Raw genomic sequence first — 23,558 nt, 5'->3', positions numbered from 1 at the left:
CCACCACCATTCACTGCCAGTTTGCATTCTGGATCATCCGCCCATTTACCTTCTCTATGCCTATTCCCATGGAGCTGAACACAGCTGGAGGAAGCCATGCACACATGCCAATAGGGACCACAAGATTAGGCTATCTACTTTTTAACTGAGACCTCATTGTGGTATAGCTCACCCCATTTCCCCCTTATTTTCATACACCCCACCGCCAAATGGTTTTTCCAGACTTTTACTTCTCTCTCTAAGGCTCTACCCAAACATCACTCTCTCAGCTGCTACTTTGCTGAGAAAATCCTAGCCACGCTTTGAGCTCTCCCTCATCTCCACTGATCTACACTCTCCAAATCCTGCCTAATTTTCCCTTTCTCTTTTCTTTGAGGGAGAGGTGGCCATTTTTGCCTAGGCTAACCTTTCTTGTGTTCTTGATCCCTCCTCCCATCTCTTCCAGGAGCTTAGTCTACCCATCATTCCCTCTTTTTCCTCATCATCTTATCTACCAGCTCCTCCTCTACTGCCTATAAACATACTTAGGTCCCTTCCACCACCACTTAAACAAACAAACAAACCTCAAAACCTTTTGTTTGACCACACTATTTCCTCAAATTATCATTCTATCTCTTTCCTTTTCACTGTCAAAGATAGATCTGTATTTACTTCCTCCCCACTCAGTCACTTCCCAGCCTCATGCAGTCTGGTTACCAACTCTAGCTCCCCACTGAAATTGCACTCTTCAAGGTCACCAGCCCTTTCTTACTCGAGTCCAGAAGCTCTTCCTCAGCCATCTTTGCTGTATGAGGCTCTGTTGACAAACCCATTGCTTCTTCAATGACATTGTTCTTAGTTCTCCTCTCAGAATGACCCTTCAAAGTCATCCTTGCTAGCTCATCAATCAACTTTCACTACCATCCCAAACCTCTACCCTCTCCTTTTTTGTCTCTACGTTCTTTGGTCATCTCCTTCACTCTCATGGGTTCATGCAGATGACTTCATATCCATATATCTGGTCCTTATCTACCAACTACCTGCTGGATGCCTCTACCTGGATGTTGTAACAGCATCTCAAATGTGACATGTTCAAGACTGAACTCATCTTCCCCACCAAACCTTCTCCTCTTCCCAATTTCACTATTCCTGTGGAGGCTACCACCATCTTTTCTGTCAACCAGCTTTGTAACCTCAGTCATTCACAGACTCTTTCCTCTCCCTCCCTCTAAAGAGTTCCTAAATTCTGTTTCACTCCCAGTACAGCTCACACCCATCCCTTGATCTCTATGCATGGGGCCACCCCTCTGGTTCATGTCCCTACTTCCTCTTGACTGGACTATCATAAGAGCCTCTGAATTTGTTTTCCTGCTTCTAGTCTCTCCCCTCTTCAATCCATCCCCACAAGTCTGCCACTGTCATCCCCCTCCTTAAAAACCTTTAATGGCTCCTTACTGCCTTTAGAAAAAAACCCATAAACCCCGGAACCTGGCATTTACGTACCACAATATGATTCCAATCTACATTTCTGGCCTTATTTCACCTTGCCCACTTTTACGCACTCTGTGTTCTAACCAAACTGAAACGCAAGTCTCCCAGGACCTAACCATGCACCACCTTCGTTCATGCATTCCCTTTTCACCTCTGTTTCTCAGCATCCTTCCCTTCCTTCAGGGCTCAGCTCAGGGTGCCATCATTAGTGTTCTCTCCCTCCTTAGAGGGACAGATCCATCTCTTGGATCCTGCTAGGAGAATGCAAGCTCCTTGAGGACTCTTTGGTGTTGGTCTCTGTATCTCCCTGCATTGACCAAACCAGTTTGCACATAGTAGGTGTTTAGGAAATACACCTTGAGTTGAATCCCTTCTGCTCCCCATGATTGATTGCAGAACATTCTCATCTCTTTATGGAAAGCAAGTCCCGTAAGGATCTCTGCTAGGGGACACTTTGATAACCAGATTTGAATTACAGAGTGAAGGGAGTGACTAAAAGGACAATGTGACTGGCTTTGTTTTTTCCTTTTCTTTTTTGTTTAAACAGACGTCATACATCCAAATGATTTCTGACCCCTTCAGAGCAGTCCCTGAGGGAGGTAATGAACTTATTTCAGTGAGGCTGGAATTATTCTTTGGGAACTGCCTTCAGAGCCAATTTAGAAATGGCTCAAGACAATCAAATAGTGAATGCGGTGGTGGATTTGGAGTTGAAAACCTGGATTCAAATCTTGCCTAAAACACTTCCTACTCACGTAACCTTGGGCAACTCACTTAATCTCTCTGTCAGTTTCCTCATCTACAAAATGAGAAATTTGATTCAGTGAGGCCAATTCTGCTCCATATCCACAATGCTATGAAAGAATGATTCTATGAAAATCAAGCTCTTTCCTTTGTAATCATGCATTGTTTTTAACCAAAGCAGCTTTAATAAAGAAGGGAATAAATAAAGGGACACAGTTTGTCACTCCATCATGAGATGCAGAAGTTTAGGTTGTAGTGGTCCTTCCCTTCAGGACAAGGTATGTGCGTGGGGTGACTCAGAGTGAGTCCATGGAGATCCTCCTGCCCCTCTCAGGATGCTTCTTAGTCCTGTGACCCAGAGGACACACACACAACCCCAGCCCTGACCATGCTTTTTCCCTTCCCAATGACCATGTTGTTGGCTGGGAAAGTGACCTTCCCAGGGGGATGACCTCTTCTAAAACATCACCATTTCTGTCCCTGCCACCATCTTGGAACAGAATCCCCTGCGCCCCGCATCAGTTCTCAACTTGGCCAATTTCACTAGAAAACAATTTCATTTGTTCTTAGAGGACATACCAGTTGGAGTATAGTCCCTAGCTTGACAAGAGGCATCCAGGTAGAACGTTGGACTTAAAATCAGGCAGAACTACATTCAAATCTTGTTTGATTTGCTGTGGGACCATAGGCAAGCCACTAACCTTCTCTGAAACTTTGAGCCTCTGTTTCCTCATCAGTAAAGTTGAGATAATAACTCACGTTCCTTATAGCTTTGAGGTTTACGTTATTCCATTGGAGCCTCATGGCAGCCCTGTGGAGTGAGATGGAGTAACTTGCCTAGAGTCAAACAGTGAATATCTGGGGTAGCATCTGAATCCAGGTCTTCTGACTGCAAGGCTAGTGTTCTATCTATTATGCCATACTACCTGCAGCAGCTACCTCACTGGGTTATTCTGAAGCCCACATAGACAGAACATATCATCACATGGCTTAAGGTGATATGTTGGCTATTTACTAGAATTCGTAGGGTGGCATAGTGAATAGGGAGTTGGCCTCAGAGTCAGGAAGACCTGAGTTCAAGTCTAACTATGGCTGTGTGACCCTGGGCAAGTCAATTAACCTTTTTGTGCTCTAGGACTCTCTAGGTTCTAAATTGCAAAGAAAGTGCTAACCGGTACTGAGGGAAATTAGGAAATTTCCTCATCTGAAGTTCCCTTAATAAATGAAATCACAGACCCAGCACCTTTCACTGCTCTTAATAATGACATCCATCTTACTAGCCAGATTTGGCCCTGAATTACCTGGAATTATTCTGAAAATTAAATCCATCCTCAGAGGATGAAGATCAGTTACTGCTGAAGATATTCTCAAGAGCACGTGGCTGGGCATAAACGTTATCCCAGTAAGGAGCTCCCTCAGTCTCATTAGGATGGACATGAGTTAAGGTGCCTCTCCAGGTGACCAGAGCATCATGGAACCTCAGAATTGGAAGGGAACCTCAGAGCTTGAGTCCACCTTCCCAGCCCATGAAATCCTGTTGACAGCATTTCTGACAGGCGGTCCACAAATAAGTGAATTAAAATAAGATGACTTTGAAGGTAACATCTACCATTTGGATGTGTGAGTTATTGTATTTGTTTAAAAAAAAAACAGTATCCTCCTTTGTGGTCACATCTCCCACATTCTCAGGTCTGTCCAACATTCGCCTTGTGGTGGATGACCTAAAAATAATCCCAAAAGAGTCCAAGGATGTAATTGATTAACTGTCAGATGGTGAAGAAAGTTGGGTGTTCATGTGTCTCCTGCCCCCATTAGACATATAAGCAATTAAAGGCTTAAGTAAAATGACTGGGTTGGAAGACCAGGTTGGATGCCATGCCCAAGAACCATGTTGTTTGAGTGAGTGTTTCCTGTTTGCTTGCTTTTCTGTTGGTAGGATTTCCATGTGTCAGGGAGCGACAACCTCTCCAATCTTCAAGTACCAGGGGCCCCCAAGACTCCTCTCTTCGATCTCCATTTCCCATTCCTTCTCCCTCCCCTCGTTCACTCCTCTCCCATGACACACTTACCTTACTGGTTTTAGTTCTATTCACTACATTCCCCACCCCAGGCTTAGAGCTGGATGGTCTCCACCAAATAGACCAGATAAAGCCAATGATGTTTGAAACTTTTTGTTGGAAATGCAGACTTCCAGGAAGCCTAGAATTTTATGAACAATGTATGTAAATTAAAGAGGAAAGAAAACTTCCATTTTCTGGGAAAGTCTCAATTACCCAGAGCAGAACCTGTAAAGAGATCATGGGATGAAACAATGATCTAGATTAAACATCATCCTTTCTATGTAGGATCTGGAGCCAGCAAGACTCAGGTGGGGGAGGGTCTTTTCTTCCCTTAGAGCTCTGGTGAGACCCTCTTGTTAGCTCCTCCTTGGCATCTATTCCAATCTGGCTTGAATTAGCTCTGCCGAGTTCTAACTAAAGGAAGGAATCTGGAGGTATGACTCACTTCATTCATCAAATATTTATTGAATGCTCTTTTGTTGAATGCTGCATTAGGTATGTTGGGGTGATACAGAGATATAAGACAGTGGCTCTGACACTCTGGGAGCTTGCACTCTAGTAGGAGAGAAAAGACAAGTATACAGATAAATCCCATTTTCTATAAAGGGTGGGAAAGCACAATAAAAGAGATTTTTAAATGCTACAGGGAGTCAAAAGAGGGAGAAGTTAACATTTAACTGGAAGGAGGATAAGGGAGGTGAAATTTGAATAAGGTCTTGAGGAATGGGTAGGAATTAGATAGTTGGAGGGGTGGGGTGGGGAGGGAGTCAGGTAGAGGGAACAAGTCAGAAAAGGTGGAGAGTTGGGAAAAGCATGGTATATATTCATGGAACAGTGTGGTAGTCCAGTTTGGCTAGATTACAAGGTACATAGAAAGGAATAATAAGAGATAAGGATGGAAAGGTATCATGGAGAATGCTGTGACAGATTAAATAGCTGAGAATTTGATTTAGTCATCAGCAGTGGGGAACTATTGAAGGTAAATTGTTAATTACAGCTTGTTTCTTTTGCCTTCATTCAGATGGACCTCCTGTGGAACCTCTAGAAACTAGAATTCTTGATATTTTCCTCAACACTGATGCTCCTGGGTGGGGGGGTAGATTCACCTATGTCTAATCAATGTGCTGGGGGGCACAGGGAATATTTTTGTCTTTTTGAACTGGGTATCAGTAATTTCGTCTAATTCCCAATATGGAGACTTCTTCTATGAATCTGGTTAGAGAGAGGCTTGGGTCACTGAGAGATTCAGTGACTTGCCTAGGGTCCTGAACTCGATTTGTGTGACTTGAACTCAGAAACTCCCTATTCTCAGGCTGGCTTTCTGTCCATTACATCACACTGTCTTTCATCAGCAGGGAAAAACAGAAACCAAAAGTGAGCTATGGGGAGGGGTATAGATATAGTCGTTAGGGTCTATCTTGAGAAGATGGGGTCAGAGTTCAAATCCTGCTAGTCTCCTGAGTAGGTGCCTTCGTTTGTCAGAAGTTGGTAAAAAAATAAACTGCCATTGTGGTGGTTTGGAAAGCACATTAGTTCTGACTCTGTTGTATGACCCTGGGTGAGTCATTTCCGTTTCTCTAGGTCTCAGTTTCCCATTGTGAAATGGGATTGAATTGTGTAATCTCTAAAAATCCATCTGGTACTAATTATTCTAATTAATCATAAGACAATAAAGCAGACCTGTCCATGGTGGTGATGGGTGGGGTGAGTGCGCAGTGTAACACACACAGAGTTAGTAAGCTCTGTCAGGATCTGGGGATAGGGCAAGACTCCTGCTTGAGCTCAGAAAACACAAGGATGGGGCCAGGAAGATTTTAAAAGTTGAAAAGGAGGGCAGGCAACATGACCAAGTGGAATGAGCTCGAGCTTTACAATCAGACGGTTCAAATCTAGCTTCTGATCATAATAGCAGCTAGCATTTCATGGTTTGCTTAACTTATCTCAACTGATCCTCACAACAATCCTTTGGGGTAGGTGCTATTATTATCCCCATTTTACAGATGAGGTGACTGAGGCTAAAAGAGGTCAAGTGACTGACTCAGGGTCACACAGCTAGTGACAGAAGCAGAATTTGAATTCAAGTCTTCCTGAGTCCATGGTGACACCTAGCTGCCTTCTTACTATCTATATAATCTTGGTCGAGTCATTTTGCCTCCCCCTGACTCAGTTTCCTTCTCTGTAAATGGAGGGAAGTTGGTCTAGGTGGCCCCCAAGGTCCCTTCCAGCTGTACACTCATAATGCTAAGAGAGGATAATCCAGTAATACTGTAGGGTTATGACAGATGTCACCAGCTAGGGCTAGAGAGGAGTAAAAGCTCACCAGCTCTTAGGGCTAAGGACCATATCATTCCTTGGCATGCCAATGGCCGCTGCTGCTTCCAGGAAAGGCAGTGTCAGATTCCCCGTGTTTCAATAGTTTGCTAACAAGCCCAGTCCTATCCTTGAAAACCAAATTTGATCCATCAATATGGGGACCTTTACTTTGGACTCTGGACCCAGCTACAGCTAATTGCGAAATCCACTGACTTTCACCGATATTGCCTAGGAAATGAATGTAGGACTGGATCTCCATATTGCCTTATGTAACAGATGAGCCAGGGTCCCTGGCCAACCTGCCTTTTGTTTGATCCCCATAGCAAGCAGTAATCTCCTCTTTGCTATCCACTATGATTTATCAGCCTGCCATCTGCCTTAAATGTAAATGGACTGGAACCCTGCCCTGATCCTAGGATCCTTAATCAGTAGGCCTGTATGTCTTGATGTTCTGGAGCAGGCCCTGGTTAGAGTCATGAGATGGCAGAGTTGGGTCAGACCTGAGGGCTCTATCTTCCAGTCCAGCTTCCACCTGAACCTTGGATTTTTTCATTTTCTGACCTTCTATGATGGGGAGCTCATTACCATTAAAGGCCATCCCTCTTTGTACAATCCTAATTGTTAGGAAGTTCTTCCTTACAATAAATAAAAAATGGCCTTCCTATAGCTTCTAAAGCAGGCTCTCTATTCACCGTCACACTGCCTTTACGTGTAGTCGAACATTTAATCAACTGACCCTGACCACTAGTCAGAATCCTCAACTTATTGGTATTGGGAAGAGAAAGAATTATAGCTGATATCAGGAACTCAGCCATCTTCCACAAGACCATAGTTGGTGGGAAGAGACCTCAAAGGCCATTTACTCCAAACCTCTCATTTTACAGATGAGGAAACTGAGGGCAAGAAGGGTTAAGTCTTGTCCAAGGGCACACAGGTTAGCGCTAGTTTTGGGGATCTGGAGATGTAAGGGATCTCAGAGGTTATGTAGCCCACCCTCCACATTACAAATGAGGAAACTGAGGTTGAGGGAGACTAAGTGATTTGACTAAGGTCATGCAGGGCGTATGAATCAGAGATGGGATTCAGACACCAGGTCTTGACTCCAGAGCCAATTTTCTTTGCACCGTAGCTATATAACCAAGGAAAACTCGTCTGATTGCTCTTCCTTCATGATGGCCCTTCTTGGTCTTCTGTGATTCTCCCCTGCCTTTTAAACTAAGCTTCAGAATTTCCAAAGAAAGTTTCATTTCACTTTTTAATTTTGAATGTTGTAAAATGTCTAAAATAAAATAATTTTCACTAATTTGTTCAGAGTATTTTTAAATTGAGTTTTAAACAATTAAACTAATAAAAAATAAACTGAACAACATTTGGATATGCTTGTAGCATTTTGCTACAGAAAAACATTTTTCTTCAGTTAGCTGAGCTGGTAACTTTTGGCTGCCATCATGAAACACGAATGGAGATGGGGAGTTACTCCCTTTCATGATAAGAGAGAAGAGCAGAAAAGGTAGGTGATGGGGGTGACCCTGTGTTGAAAATGGATTCTAAATGGCAGTAGAACTAAGCATAGGGAATTCAAGGAAGGCAGTCTATGAACATACAATCCAGCTGGTCCATTGTATGATCAAGACTTATAAAGGAGGGGAAATGAGGCCAGAATATGGGTTATAGACTAGAAGAACAGGACTGGAGGGACTAGAAGTCAGTGGGGATTAACAATAATCATAAAAGCTAGCACTATATACATACATACATATATATGTGTATATATATGTGTGTGTGTATATATATATATATATATATGTAGTGTTTTAAGGTATCCAAAGTGCATTATAAATAGTTTATCCTCATTACAACACTTTGCCCTCATCATGAGTAGGAATAATACATGCTTAGAATGAGATCCTCAAGTCCATTCACAATCCTCTAGCCAAGTATTATTCCATTCTGCTCACTGAACTGTCAAATAAAGCATCTTCTCCACTTTCTTTTTTTAATCATACATTCTTCTTTTCTTCAATACTTACTTTATGTATTCTGTCCATCTCTCTTTCTCTCTCTTTCTCCTATTAGCAGTATGAGATCTCAAACTAAACTGTAAAGGAATAATCATTAAAACAACTTGGTGCTGGTTAAAAAGAGGTCAATCAGTGGATCACAACATACAGAAACAAAGCACAGTAGCATAGTCTTTGATAAACCCAAAGAACCTAGTCTTAGGAGGACTCACTATTTGGGAAAAAAAAACCAAAAACCTGGGAAAACTGGATGGCAATCTGGCAGAAAATCGGTTTAGACCAGGTCTGTACAACTTGTGGCCCATGCCGCTTATGGCCATTGGGCCGCTTGCCGCACACAGGCCAAAGGATTTCCTCTACAAACAAAGGATGTTTTCCTTTGGTGTGGACCAAGCCCAGGCCACGAGTTGTGTGGGCTTGGTTTAGACAAACATTTCACGCCATATATCAAGATAAGCTCCAGATGGATCTATGACTTAGATATAAAAGGTTACATCATAACTTAGAGGAACAAGGAAATGACCTGCCAGGTCTATAGATAGAAGAGGTCATGATTAAACAAGTGATAAAGATTTCTTTCATAAACACACACATATACACAAGTCTTAGTCACAGACCTACATTTGAGGGAAGGGCTCAAAGCTTCCAGGCCCAGGGCGGTGTTTCAGTCCCTAAGAAACTTCAGCTCCCCTAGAAGAACTGAACAGGAATCCTGATACCTCATTCACTACTTGGGTATCTGGAGGCATTAAGGGAGCACATCTGCTTTTCGTCATTTTTGCTCAGGGATCCCTAAAGGAGGAAAAAAAACCCATTCAGCTCTCAGATCAGAGGAGGATACTCCTCTCCGGCAGCTGATTAGGACAACAATAGGAGACTTGACTCTGCTGTGTGACACTGGACAAGTCATTTGGCAGACCTGCCAAGGATGCAGTTTCCTTATCTAATAGGGATGCTACTATGTGCCACATATACCTCAGAGCGCTTAGAGATAAATTGAGGTCATGGATGTAGGAACACATTGAACAAAGACTTTAAAAACATTAAACAAATGCAAGCGATTATTATGCATGGATGAACTCAGATGTGAGGTCACCGAGAAGGACATTTTGCCAGCTGGATCTTGCTGAGTCCAAGCAGAACTGAGTGATTTCCTCCATTTGTGCCCCTGAGAGCCCCCAGTCATTGCCATGAGTCTAGAAACTACATAAGCAAATAATCCATTACATTTGTGCTGCATTTACAATTTTTTTCCAAGGTCCTTTCACATTCTTTGTCTCATTGGAGTCTCCCCACCACCCTTGAAGTCAAATAGAGCTGGGATTATCACTGTTTCATAGAAGAGGAAACTGAGGTATAGAAAAAGGCCATTGACTAGTCACACCACTGGGCAACTCAGTGGAGCAGTGGAAAGGAGGAGAGAAGGACCGCCTTCCTTTTCACACCCAAAGGCTCATAGACTTAGCTCTAAAAGGGACCCCAGTGATCGTCTAATCCAGTGGGGCCAAACTCAAATAGAAAGGTATTCTTGGTGGGAGGCGGGCACATATTGACTTAGAAAACCACAAATTAACATTATGTTGTATTGCATTTTTACTTATTTTGTCAAACATTTCCCAATTAAATTTTAATCACACACGTGTGCACGGGTGTGTGTGTGTGTGGGGGGGGTGGCATTCATGGCCAGCAGGCAATGAGTTTGATACTTCTGGTCTAATCCAATGTCATTTTACAGATGAGGAGACTAAGGCATATAAAAGTAAAGTGACTTGTCTAAGGTCATACACAGTTAATGGCAGATTTGGGATTTAAACCTGGATCCACATCTCCACGCTGGGCAATATCCTATGTCTCACTCTTCAGAACCTCCATTCTCCCCATCCCCCCACCCCCACCCTTAACATTGCTGTTTAGGGATGGGAGATGATGAGATGAAGTTTTATCCTCCACTCAGCTATTAAATTGATCTTAATAAAGCACAGGACTGACCATGTCACCTTCCCCCACCCCACTCAGTGAACTCCAGTGGCTCTTCAGAATGTCCAGGATGAAGCAGAAAGTACTCCATTTGGCATTTAAAGTCCTTAATAACCTGTCTTCTTCTGACCTTGCCAGTCTTCTTACACCTTACTTCCCTCCACATATTTTATTATCCAGCTTTAATAGCCTACTTACTGTTCCTGGAATAGACATTTCATCTCTCCAGACTCCACGCCTTTGAACTGGCTGTTCCTCATGCCTGAAATTCTCTTCCTCCTTCCCTCTACCTCCTTACTTTCTTCAAGTTCATATCCAGACTTCTGCAGGAGCCTTTCTCAGACCCCTTCTCTCCCTCTGCCCCTCCCCAGTACCTTTCCTCTGGGATTAAATCTATATTATTATATATTGTGTGTTTTTTTGTATTACATATTATCATATATACCTTCCATCAAATATATATACACATATACATTAGACACACATGTTATATTTATATTATATGTATGTGATATATACACATATGCATGTTGTGTATATATATATATATACACATTAAACACACACATATATAAATAAACACACACATATATAAATATACACATACACACATATCTTGTATGGACACTGTTGTTTGCATATTTCTTCCCATTACCATGTGAGCTCCTTCAGGGCAGGGACTATGTTTTGACCTCGTTTACCCCAGTGCTAAGCACAATGCCTGGCATATAGCAAGCGCTTAATAAATGCTTGTTGACTGACTGAAGAAATGCCACAAAGACAAATGGTAAAGAAATAAATTTACTTTTGTTTAAAAGAGTTACTCCAGCACCTTAGGGCATCTTAGAAAGAAAAAAACCTGTCCCAGTATTGCAATCTTCAGTTCCATCACCTATAACCCAACCAGCAGAAAGAAGGCCAGAAAATCATCAGATTGACTAGAGTTGGGGGGCAGAGATGGCAAGGGAGGGGTGGCAGTGTAGACGGAAGGGGGGTACCTTCCAAGCAAACCCCAACCATGAACCCTCTGCACTCATGATGGGGGCTCCAGGATTAAGGTCTGCAGCCAGGCCACTGAGTGGCTACAGGAGACGTGGCCATACTTAACCCCTAATGCTCAGTTTGGAAGAAGGGATGCTGGTGGGTGGGTGATCTATGCCCTAGTGATTTCCTCCCTCTCATCATTCAATAGGAACTCTGTGTCTTGGTCTCCCTTGGTCACTGGGGAGACAGTTCATGGCACGAGCATGGAAAGGAGTGGAAAACAGCAGCAGGTAAGAGGGGAGACGTGGCCGAACCAACAAGACCTGGCAGTCTATAAGTGATGACTGAGAGGCAAACACCAGACCTCCCACCCGAGCCCCAGCCACCTCCCTGGCTGTTACCGGAGCTGCAAATAGGAAGGGATGGAGTAGTTGAACAGGAGGTAGTCCATCTTGTATAAATTAAAGAGTCTTCTTTGGTAGAAGGGACTGATTCCCTTGAAGAAGCGGGCTGTCTCACCGTCTGTGGTGCGAGTGATCTTGGACGAGGATGGGAAGTGTAAGCCAGCTTGGTCAGCACCGATGAGGCCCAGCACGTAGGCGGCATCCTCTTCCAGGGTCTCATACTTGCCTACAACATCATAGTGGACCAGGCAAGGGTGGCAGAGGGAGTGTGCCCGCTCCCAGTGCTCGTTGAATGGTTCTTCCTTCCGGGTGTGGGGGTCTATCAGGTAATAGAGGAATTCCTCAAAGCGGACATCATTCCCCCGAGCCAGAGCCTCAGGGCTGGGATGCTGCCGATGGCGCTGGATGATTTTGGTGCCATATCGCCTGTGGAAGGCTGTGTTGTAGCTGCGGGTAAACTTGTTACGATAAGCTGAGACCAACCGTTCAAAGGGTTCCCGAACAAACAGGAACTTGAGGTAGGCCCGCAGCCGCCGGTTAATCTCAGCGGGGCTGTAGTCCGCTAGTGTCTTAAGGTTGGTCGGCACATGGGCCTCATGTGCTGGGATTTCCAGTGGGTCTCGGTACTTACTGCCTCCCGTGAGTACCATCATCACTCGCTTCCAATTGGTACAGGCTACTTTGGGGACATAGCAGTACAGCAAGCCATGCTCATCGTCCACTACCAGGTGGCGCAAGTCCTCAGGGCTCAGCAGGCGTCGCTTACGGGTATAGAGGTTGCACATTTGACTCAGGAGCTCCCTCCGTCTTTGGTGGACCAGGTGGAGGGGGGAGTGTTGGAGCTAAGAGAGGGAAGAGAGACCATTAGAAGTGGCCATGACTCAAATGTAGTATATGTGTTACCCCCATCTCTGAGAATCCATCTTTTAAGATGGAGGACAATTTCAACTCTCTCAGGGAGATAGAATGTAACCTCCTCGAGGGCAAAGACTGTTTAATTTGAGTCTTTGTAACTCTAGTGCTTAGCACAGTGCCTGGAACATAATAAGACCTAAAAAATAGTTTTCATTGATTTAGTACAACCCTTTAGTTTTAAAGACAAAGAAACAGAGGCTCAGGGAAGCCCCCCCAAATCATACATGGAGCCTTGCCCAAGGTTAACACGTTAAGTCAGTAAGTGATTTGGGGCTGGAACTTCTGCCTTCCTTTTCTGTGCCTTAACAATGATGCATGTTGTTTCTTGGTGGAGTTGGGTCCAACACCTATTTCTAGGCCTAATTTTCCTCCGGGGGGGAAGAGGATGAGGGGTTGGGATCAAAGTCTGCCCTTGGAAAAATAAAGCAAAACAGTGAAATCAGGCTTCCTCCCACCTTGCGTCACCAAGGATCTTTACGGTACCCCCAGACTTCCCAGGGCTTGCTACTTTGGTGCCTCTGCTCAGAACTATACTCTCTGTTGTTTTTCGGTCACATCCAACTCTTCATGACCTCATTTAGGGTTTTCTTGGCAAAGATGCTGGAGTAGTTTGCCATTTCCTTCTCCAATTCAAGACACAGTATTCCCTTGGGGAAAACATAGAACCCTACCCCATGATCCCTGTATCACTTTATTTGACATATATAATCGTCTGCCCCCCAAAGAGTTGCCTCTGGAAAATCTCCAAAGATGGCTTATTTCTAGCTCATATCCTAGTTTCTACATTTTTGTTGTTGTTCAGTCATGTCTGACTCTCTGTGACCCCATTTTGAGGTTTTCTTGGCAGAGATACTATAGTGGCTTTGCCATTTCCTTCTCCATTTTAGAGATGAGGAACTGAAACAAAGAGGGTTAAGTGACTTGCCTAGGGTCACACAGCTGTTAAGCGTCAGAGGCCAGATTTGAATTCAGGAAGATGAGTCTGACTCCAGGCCCAGTACTCTATCCGCTGTGCCACCTAGCTGCCCCTAGGAGGCATACTCCCTCCTAAGCTCCAAACCTATTAGCCCTATCTACCCCAATCAAAATTTCCAGGTCTTCAGGTTAGATAATTTCATGGAAAAGTCACTTTCTCTCTCTGGTCCTCAGTTTTCTTCTCTGTAAAATAAGATGGTGGTTGTTTCAAATATCAATGTGGAATTATACAAGAAAAGTGATTGAATTGTTTATGCCCTTTGGCTCAGTGATCCCACTTCTAAGTATGTAGATGTCAAAAGGGGCAAAGTCAAAAGCAAAGGTCCATTATGTACCGAAATACTCATCACATACATACCACTCTTAATGGTGGCAAAGATCTAGAAATGAAGCAAGTACCCATGGATTGAAGAATGACTGAAAAATTATGGTTTTTTATGTAATTGAATATTATCAGACAGCAAGCAATATATTTGTATAAACTGTTGCAGAACTACTTTGAATTTACTTAGCTGTGTGAATGTTATTTCTCCAAGAAAAATGTAAGTTTCTTAAGGGCAGGGAGTCTCCATACATGTATAAAGTAATGAGAAGGAACATCACATCCTGGATAGAGAGAGCTTGCCTTGGAGTCAAGATGTGGGTTCAAATCTCATCTAAGCCACGTACCGACTGTGTGATTCTGAGAAAAACAGCGAACCTCTCAGAACCAGGCAAGTCTTTTTTTTTTTTTTTTTGCTTAGGCAGTTGGGGTTAAGTGACATGCTCAGGGTCACACAGATAGTAAGTGTCAAGTGTTTGGTCTGAGGCTGAATTTGAACTCAGGTCCTCCTGACTTCAGGGCTGGTGCTCTATCAGGCAAGTCTTTAAGATGAGAAGTTGTAGATAAGGTATTGGACTGTATTGGCAGATGGACTTTCTTACTGGAAGTTCCTTACATCAACGAAACCATAGGGGGAGAGAAGGGGGGAGAGGGAGAGTGTGTGTTTAAACATAAGATAATTTAAAATAATTTCAAGAGGAAGCAAGTAGTGACAGCTGCTCCTCAATAAGGTTGACCTGGCAGGGATCATTCTCTTCACTGAATGTTGAGAAAATGAGTTAGGTTCAGGGGAGTAAAGTGGAAAGAGCCCCCAGTTGGGAGCCTGGAGATATGGTTTTAGTCCCAGCTCTGCTGGGAAATGTTTCCTCTTGGACAAATCATTTAGTTTCTTTGGATTTCATTTTTCTCATATATAAAGTAAGGGGTTGGGCCTAGCTGATTGCCAAAGTTTAGGGTTGGCAAAATCAAAATTAAAATGCGGCACATCAGTTAGAAACAACTAAGATAAAATACCAGCCAAATATCACTTGGTTATGGAGTTCTCTTCCAGTTTAAAAATTGCATGATTCTATGATTTGCCCAAGGTCACAGGGCTCATCTTTGACAGAGCTGAGATTAGAACCAAAGGTTATAAACTCCTAGTCTATGGGTCTTACCCTTGCCTTGCCCTGTGGGGATCCCCTTTCCTTGGAAATATGACTGAAAACTCAGAAAAACAGTTTTATCTCCTGCATATCAGATCGGCCAAGTTGGTGGAAGAAGAAAATGGTAAATGTTGGAAAAATTGTGAGAAGTCAGGCATACTAATGCATTGTTGGTGGAACTGGGGATGATTCAACTGTCCTAGAAAAGTTTTAAATTATACTCAATGAATTACTAAATTGCCTTTGTCAAGCCCTCTTAATTCCGGTGCCTTCCCTCTCTCAATTATTTCCTATTTGTCCTACATATAACTTGCTGGTATATATTTGTTTCTTCACTGTCTCCCCCATCAGATTGGGAGTTCCTTGAGAGTAGGGACTATCTTTGGCAACTCTTTTGTATCTCCGGTGCTTAGCACAGCACCTGGCATATAATAGGTGCTTAATAAATGTTTGTTGACTGACCTATCACCATTGGACATATATAGCACTAGGAGGTCAAAGACAGAGGGAAGGATCCCATAAATACAAAAAAAATCCAGACATAAGTGAACATCCGTCAGCTACGGAATGGTTGAATAAATTATGGCATATGGATGTAATGAATATTATGGTGCCATAAGAAATGATAATTACGAGGAACTCTGAGAAACCTGGGAAGACTTGCATGAATTGATGATGCAAATGGAACCAGTAGAACAATTTCTACACCACGACCAAAAATGTCAAAAAAAACAACACCAAGAGATATCAGATCTCCAGTTGATGCAAAGACCAATCTTTACTCTGCGTGGCTGATGGGGAAACATGCCTTCCTCCTTTTGGCAGAGCAATGATGGTGGGCTACAGAGGAAGAACATGGCAGACATAGCCAATGCATTGGTTTGCTTTTGCCTGGCTATACTCCTTTGTTACGAGAGAGGGCTCCGATGAGATGATGTAAATATTGGAAAGTTACAATTATGCATGGAAAGCATCCATAAAATGTTTATTCTATTTTTAAAACTTTATTTAACTTCCCTTTCCCCCTCAACTTGCCCCTCTCAACTGAACAATAAATAAAACCTTTGTAACAAATATTCATAATCAAGCAAAGCCAATTCCCACATTGCTCATGTCCAAAACTATAAGTCCCTTTCTGCGTTTTATATGCATTGTTCTCTAGCATGCTTTATGTTTCATTCTCTGGAATCATGGTTTTTTATTGATCAGAATTCTCGAGTCTTTCAAGGTTGTTTTTCTTAACAATGTTGTTATTATTGTATAAACTGTTCTCCCGGTTCTGCTCACTTCATTCTGCATCCATTCACAGAGATCTTCCCAGTTTCCTCTGAAACAGCTCCTTTCATCATTTTGAGGGTACAATAATATTCCATTACATTCAGATATTATGATTTGTTCAGCCATTTCCCAACAGAGGTATACCTCTTGGTTCAACACACTTATTCCAAAAACTACATTTGCAGACTAATAAATCTTTTTCTGAATTTCCTATTTGATCAGATTTGTCCAGACCTGTGTCTGAAATTGCAAACTCTAGCTCAGTGGGGTCCCATTAATGAGGTTCTGCTGCTGACTTTAAGGGGCCTTTCCCGGCCAGAGAAGGGAGCCACCTGCCTACAGATCATAAGCCTTAGACACAGGAGAGGGATTTCAGGACTAGAGAGCCATTTTCTTCTCGCCTAGGAGGTTGACAAAAACAGGTCACAGCGTCTGTGGCCGAGGGTCCTAACTTTTAAGAGAAAAAAGCAGCCCAGCAGGGCACTGTGCACCTCCTCAAGGGACAGCTTCCTGCCTGGCTCCCTGCCCAGCTCAGTGTGACCTCACCTCGCCACATGGGCCAGGAGCTGTCTGTGGAATGCTGACTTGGCAGGCTCAGGCCTTGGAGCCTGGCTGTCCCGTGCTGTGAAATCCTCTCCTCCTCCTTGGGTAGCTCTCTCTATATGTCTCTGGATTCACTCAGGGGCCAGGTTCAAGCTATAATGGGAACTATAAGTTCAGAGTTTTCTGAATCTCAGGCAAAAAAGATTCTCCACCATAGCAATTGCCCGGGTCTGGTTTTCTGAGTTAGGGACTTTAAAAAAAAATCTTTAAAAAGAAGTAAAGAAACATAGTGGCTGGGTGTGTGCCTGTGGGGAGGATGTAGGTACCCACTCTTGGTGGTCAGGGAACATCCTCTCTCCCTCCAGTCCTGCCAATCAACCAAAAATCAACAAGCAATTATGAAGTGCCTACTATGTGCTAGACATCATACTAGGCTCCCGCAATTCAAAAAAGAAAAATGAGGCAGCTCCTGCCCTGAGGGTGACTTCTGTTCTGTACTCTTACACATTCTCGGGGCTGTCAACTGAAATGAGGAGGGGTTGCCCTGAATTATCCATACTGTCATGTCTGGTTTCCCTTGCCATCACCCCTTTCTCTCCCCTCCTTTCCTCTGGTGTCTGATAACAAGGTGATCCTTCTCCTTGCCCAGGCCAGTGCCTCTCCCTATGCCCTGATCCCATCCCCACCCCACCCCCACCACTGGCTTCTGCAGCAGATTGTCCCTTCCAATTTTTAATCTCTTCCTTTTCTAATAGTTCCTTCTCTGCTACCTTCAAACATACCTATGTCTTCTCTCTCCTTTAAAAACCAAGCTTTAAAACCAAAAAAACCCTTCTCTAGCTGCCACCATCCCCTGAAGCTGCTATCCCCCACCTCACTTTCATTTATCGGCCAAACTCCTGGAACAAGTTGCCTCCAGCTGTGGCCTCTCCTTCCTTCTTGTTATTCAACTACTCTTGGCAGTCTGACTTCCACCCTCATCACTCTCCAAAATGGCCAACTATCTCTCAATTGTCAAGACAGAAGGTCTCGTCTCATCCCTCGTCCTTCTTGAACTCTCAGCTACATTTGAACCTTCGCCCACCTTCTTCTCCAGGATACCATCTCTCCTTTGTGAGCTTTTGTCACTCCGTTCTTTCTTGGTTCTCCTCCCTTGGGCCTGCTTCCTCTACTATCTTCTTTGCTGGTTCATTGTCCGCTTCATGCCTCCCAGCTCTCGATGTTCCCCAAAGCTGTCTTCTCCCTTTACGTTCTATCTTAGCGTCCTCATCAGCTTCCATGGGTCTAATGATCACCTCTATACCAATGACTCACCCATCTTCCTCCTGAACTTTGCTCTCAGATCACAGCCTACCCAATTCGATTTTCGAAACAGGGTATCCCAGAGACAACTTAAACTCAACATGTTTAAAACAGAATTAATTCGAGTTCTCCTCAAACCCAGTCCACTTCCAAACTTCCCAATTTCTGCCAGAGGTACCATTGCTCATTTGGTTTCCCAGGTTCATAACCTTGGCATTATTCTCCATTCCTCACTTTCCATCACCCCACTTATCCAATCAGTTTCTAAATCTCGTCATTTCTACTTCCATATCTCCCACATCTGACTCCTTCTCTCTACTGATACAGCTCCATCTTAGTTCAGATCCTCATTACCTCTCACCTCAACTACCATAATGGCTTTCTAATTGGCCCCCTGCCCCTCACTCCAATCCATCTTCCACCCAGTTGTCAAAGGGATTTTCCTCCAATGAGGCTCTGACTATGTCACTCCCTACTTAATAAATTCTTGTGGCTCCCTATTGTCACTGTCATATATCAGACACAAAATTCTCTATTTTAAAGCCCTTCACCACCTGGCTCCAAGCTTGCCCATCTCAAACTGCCCTTCTTGCTGTTTGTCCATCTTCCATCTCTCTGCCTTTGCACTGGCCATCCCTTATACCTGGAATGCACTCCCTCCTCACTTTAGCTTCTGTGAATCCTTCTCTTCCTTGAAGACACAGTTCAAGCACCAACTTCTACCTGAGATCTTTCCTGATCCCCCCCTTCCAATGTAGCATCTTCTTCCCTAACTAGTTTGTATTTATAAAGTAGGTGTTGATTGTGTATTACGTATGTGTGGACTTGTCTCCTTCTAAATAGAACCTAAGGTCCTGGACAGTAGGACTTGTTTATTTCAATCTGGTATTCATATCCCTAGTGCTCAGCACAGTGCCTGGTACATGGCAGATACTTACTAAAACCTTCCTGATTGATCGATTGATCGATTGCCCTTGTGTTCAAGGCATGATCAGGCTTCCTCTTAGGCCTGACACCACCTAAGTAGCACCTGAATGGAAAGTACCAGCTGAAAGGACCTCTTGGCAGAATGATGGGAGAGGAAGTTTGTTTGGATTCACCTTCCAATCCCCTCTCCCACTCCTGGAGAGGCTTAGTTTCAGCCTGGTGGTCAGCTAATCCATGCTAAAGTGTTGCTTGATGAAGCTTTATGGTACCTTCCTTTCCCAGGGATATGTACAAAGTATCATTGGAGACCTATAAAGGTCAAATGTTCAAAATTTTCCAATGGTGGAATTTCTGGCAGTGAGAGAATTTGTTTTGAGTAGAAGGATGAAGGCTGATTAATGCCCTTCCAATCATGCCTTGTAGGCAGCTATTTCAACTTTTTATAAAGCCTTCCTGGTGGTGACCTTAATCACTCTCAAATCTATCGTCTACTCTGCAGTCTCCCAACTAGGTCTAGGGAGGACCCCATGGCAGAGAAGGCTACTAGAAGACAAATGGACAATGCAAAAACCTAGAATGTTGCTTTCCCTATCATCCCTCTCCCTCACCTTCCCAAGTGAACTCTGTTTGTCAGGCCCCAGACCTCACTCACCTGGTCATTGTCATAAAGTGCCTGAAGTGGACTTCTCCCTGTCTTGCCAAGCCAGCTGGAGCTCAAGATCCTGTCCTCAGCAACTGGGTGAGTAAATGAGGAGAAACAACAAGTTATCCTCTGGAAGGTCAATCTGGTATAGCTGGGGGTGGGGATAGGGAGGAGAGGCAGAAAGGAGGAGTGAAGAAGGAGGGAGAGAAGAAGGGAAAGGGAGAGGAGGAGGGGGAAACAGAGGAAGGGAGGGAAAGGGAAAAGAATGGGAGAGAAAGGGGGCAGGGAGGGGGAGAAGGGAGAAAGAGAGAGAGAGTGAAGGGAGAGAAGGGAAGGGAGGAGGGAGAAAGAGGGAAAGAGACAGGGAGGATGGAGAAAGAGAGGGACAGGAGGGAGAAAGAAGAGAGGGGGAAGAGGAGGAGGGAGAAGGAGAGAGGGAAAGAGGGAGAAAGAGAGGAAGAGGAGGGAGAAAAAAGAGAGGGAGGAAAAGGGGAGGGAGAGGAGGACAGAGAGAGACAGAGACAGAAAGAGAAACAGAGACACACAGAGATAAGAGAGATGCCCTGGGGGAAGTGGAGCTATAGAGTGAAAATTGTGTAGGATGGGGAATTAGGCAATTTGGACTTTTGTCTCAATATGCTACTGATTTGCTGTGGGACCTTAGACAAGTCCCTTTCCCTCTCTGAGACTACTTCCTCATCTTAGTGTTACAGGGGACAGGGCTCAGCTCACAGCTCTTGCATGGAGATGACCCTCCAGGGTCATCAGTGAAGCAAATGCAGAATCTCACTGGTCACGTGCTCAGTGCTGATGGAGACAGTAAGGGCCTTCCCTGTCTGTCTCCCTCGTGAACAGCAAATGAAACACCAAATGGGAAAACCTTCTGTCATCTTACCTGTGTGAAAGAGCGAGATGCACTAGGGTGGGGCTCAGAAATGCTTACGGTAGTGTAGATCTATGACATACAATTCTTTAAATGTAGTTAACATTCCCTCCCCACTTCAAGCGTCCCCCTGACCAGGAGAAGCTCTAGGGTGGGGCTGCTGCTGGGAGTGGAGACCACCTGGAGGAACCGAGAGGCTCCGGGAGGAAGAGGTCAGAGGAAGGGAACAGAATCTATCTTTGCGGCTTCCACCCAAGGGTGTCACAGGGGTTGTAAAGGCAAACCAAATGAGTTTTTTAAGAAATGATTTTTAAATCTTCAAGCTTAGCACATTTTGCAGGACTGCCCAGAAATCATGAACTAGACATGGGCCAGCACTCCCTAAAGCTACAGACAGACAGAGAGAAAGATAGCCAGATTCCTTCGTCAACCTCAAAGGGTTAGATAAATGTTAACTATTAACATTTAATTAATTAACGTTAACAGCTCTAATGGGGCTATTGTGAGTCAAGGGCTTTGAAGTCCTTAAAGTGATTCATAAATGTGAGTTATTATTATTATTACTTCAAAGGATTAGCTCTGCTTTATGTATGTGACCGTTTTGAAATATACAAAGTACTAAAAAAAACCATTTAAGGATGTTATAATTTTCTTTATTCATTTCAAATGAATCTCAGGACTTGAAAAAGCAGCCGACTGGGGGTTATTTGGAGTCATTGTGTTGCAGTGAAAAGACTGAAGTAGGAATCAGAAAAGCTGGTTTCAACTCCCGGCTCTATTATTAGCTCACTGGGTGACTTCCACTCTCTGACACTCAGTTTCCCTCTCTGTAAAATGAGAGGACTGGACTCACTGCTCTTTAAGGGTCCCTTCCAGCCCCAACATTCAATGAGTGGGGAGGAGTCCTGTCCAGGACAAGCACCACCCAGCTGCAGAGCTGTCCGGCATGTGGTATTTCTTGGCTAGAATACTGGCTTTCCAGGGAAAGGGTGATTTTTCCAGACTTACTTTGTTGGCCATCTCTACCTCGTGAGGTGGAAATCTACCAAAGGAAGGCTATCAAGGAAGAAACGCAGACCCACTTTCAGCCATGGACTAGAGAGGAAGAAAGCAGCAGACATGCGCCAGCCCTGGCCTCACTCTCCTCTGTGGCGTGTGTGCCTGACCAATCACCAGCCAGCCAACCCCTGGGCAGTAAATCATTTTCCCTTGGCTCGAGAGAAGGGACCCAGCCTGATGCCAAACACAGACCTGCGCTCTGGAGGACCCAATGTCCAGACACTATAGTGAGCTGATTCCCTCCTAGGACAAAGGGGTTGGAGGGCCAAATGTGGGGTTGCTTGACTTTGCTTTCCCCACCTACCTCCTGGATTTTCCCCCTTCCCCTGTAGCACCTCAAAACTCAGAGGTTTCAAACTTCAGCCTATGACACAGATGGCTCTTTTTCTGAGTCATCTTGTGTAGTGGCAAGGTCCTGGAATCAGAGGACCCAAGTTCAAAGCCCCTCTCTGATACTTACTATCTGCATGACCTTGTCCAAGTCATTTCATCTTTTTTAAAAATTTATGAAACAAAACAAGCATTTCCATAACATAGTATAATAAAAAAGATGATTGTACATGAAACTGAAAATCTATTACGTACAACTTGCTATTCCTTTTAAATATATAATTAAATTATCATATAAATTTCTTTTTTTCTCCCCTCCATCTTAGAGATGGCTATCATTAGACACAAATAAGTGTTTATACATACATATATATGCATGTACATAAAATTATTCTATATATACTTCTATTTATCAGTTCTTTCTATGGATGCTATAGGAAATAATGAGCTCAATGATCTTAGAAAAACATGGAAAGACTTGCATGAAAAAATGAAGAGTGAAATGAGTAGAACCAAGAGAACACTGTATATGGTATCAACAATATTGTTTTAAGAACGACATTGGGGAGCAGCTAGGTGGTGCAGTGGATAAAGCTCTGGCCTTGGAGTCAAGAGGACCTGAGATCAAACCCAGCCTCAGATACTTAACACTTACTAGCTATGTGACCCTGGGCGAGTCACTTAACCCCAATTGCCACACACCAAAAAAAAGAAAAAAAAAAGAAGAAAAAGAATGACTTTGCGCAACTAAGTCGTTTTGACTATTGTAAATACCTAAATTGATTATTAAGGACATATGAAGAAAGACATTATCTGCATCAAGTCATTTAATCTTGGCCCAAATCTATGATCCTATACAAGTCAAGAAGCAGGCTGGGTATAGGACAGGGCAGTGACTCAAGTAGCTTTGATGCGCACAGCTTGAAGTGTCCATTTCTGGTGGAGAACACTTGAAATGTGAAAAGAGAAAGGGGAGAGAAAAAAGGTAAGAGGGTTGGGAAAGGTCAGAGGGAGAGATGGAAAAGAAGAGAGGATTTTGTAGGGTTTCTGAAGAAGCAGAGAACACTGAATCATGACTTCCTCGATAATGATAGGCCTGGGACTTCAGAGCACATGGGCAACTGAGAAGAGTGGGAGTGAACAGCGTGGTGAAGCCTGTGCAATGGAGACATCATCTGACCCCAAGTCTCCATGGATTAAGAGCAGGAAGAACCTCTCGAGATTAGCTATTCCAATCTGCTCATTTTCCAGATGAGGAAAGAG

The 23,558-nt window shown here is 43.8% G+C and overlaps 1 protein-coding gene across 1 annotated transcript in view; it reads right to left on the bottom strand.

The window, feature by feature from the left end:
- Positions 1-11,372: 11,372 nt before the first annotated feature.
- Positions 11,373-23,558, bottom strand: part of CHST13 (carbohydrate sulfotransferase 13) — a 58,919-nt gene continuing 46,733 nt past the window's right edge. The window contains exons 2-3 of the mRNA XM_027863674.1: positions 20,033-20,115; positions 11,373-12,815 (exon numbers count right to left, since the gene is read on the bottom strand). Of these exons, the coding sequence (XP_027719475.1) occupies positions 11,967-12,815; positions 20,033-20,115 (932 nt within the window). The 3' untranslated portion in view covers positions 11,373-11,966. The remainder of the gene's footprint in view (positions 12,816-20,032; positions 20,116-23,558) is intronic.

This window comes from Vombatus ursinus, unplaced genomic scaffold (genome assembly GCF_900497805.2).
Source record: "Vombatus ursinus unplaced genomic scaffold, bare-nosed wombat genome assembly UNPS02014773.1, whole genome shotgun sequence".
Classification (NCBI taxonomy): Eukaryota; Metazoa; Chordata; class Mammalia; order Diprotodontia; family Vombatidae; genus Vombatus; species Vombatus ursinus.
This window is presented reverse-complemented; position numbering and strand designations above follow the sequence as displayed.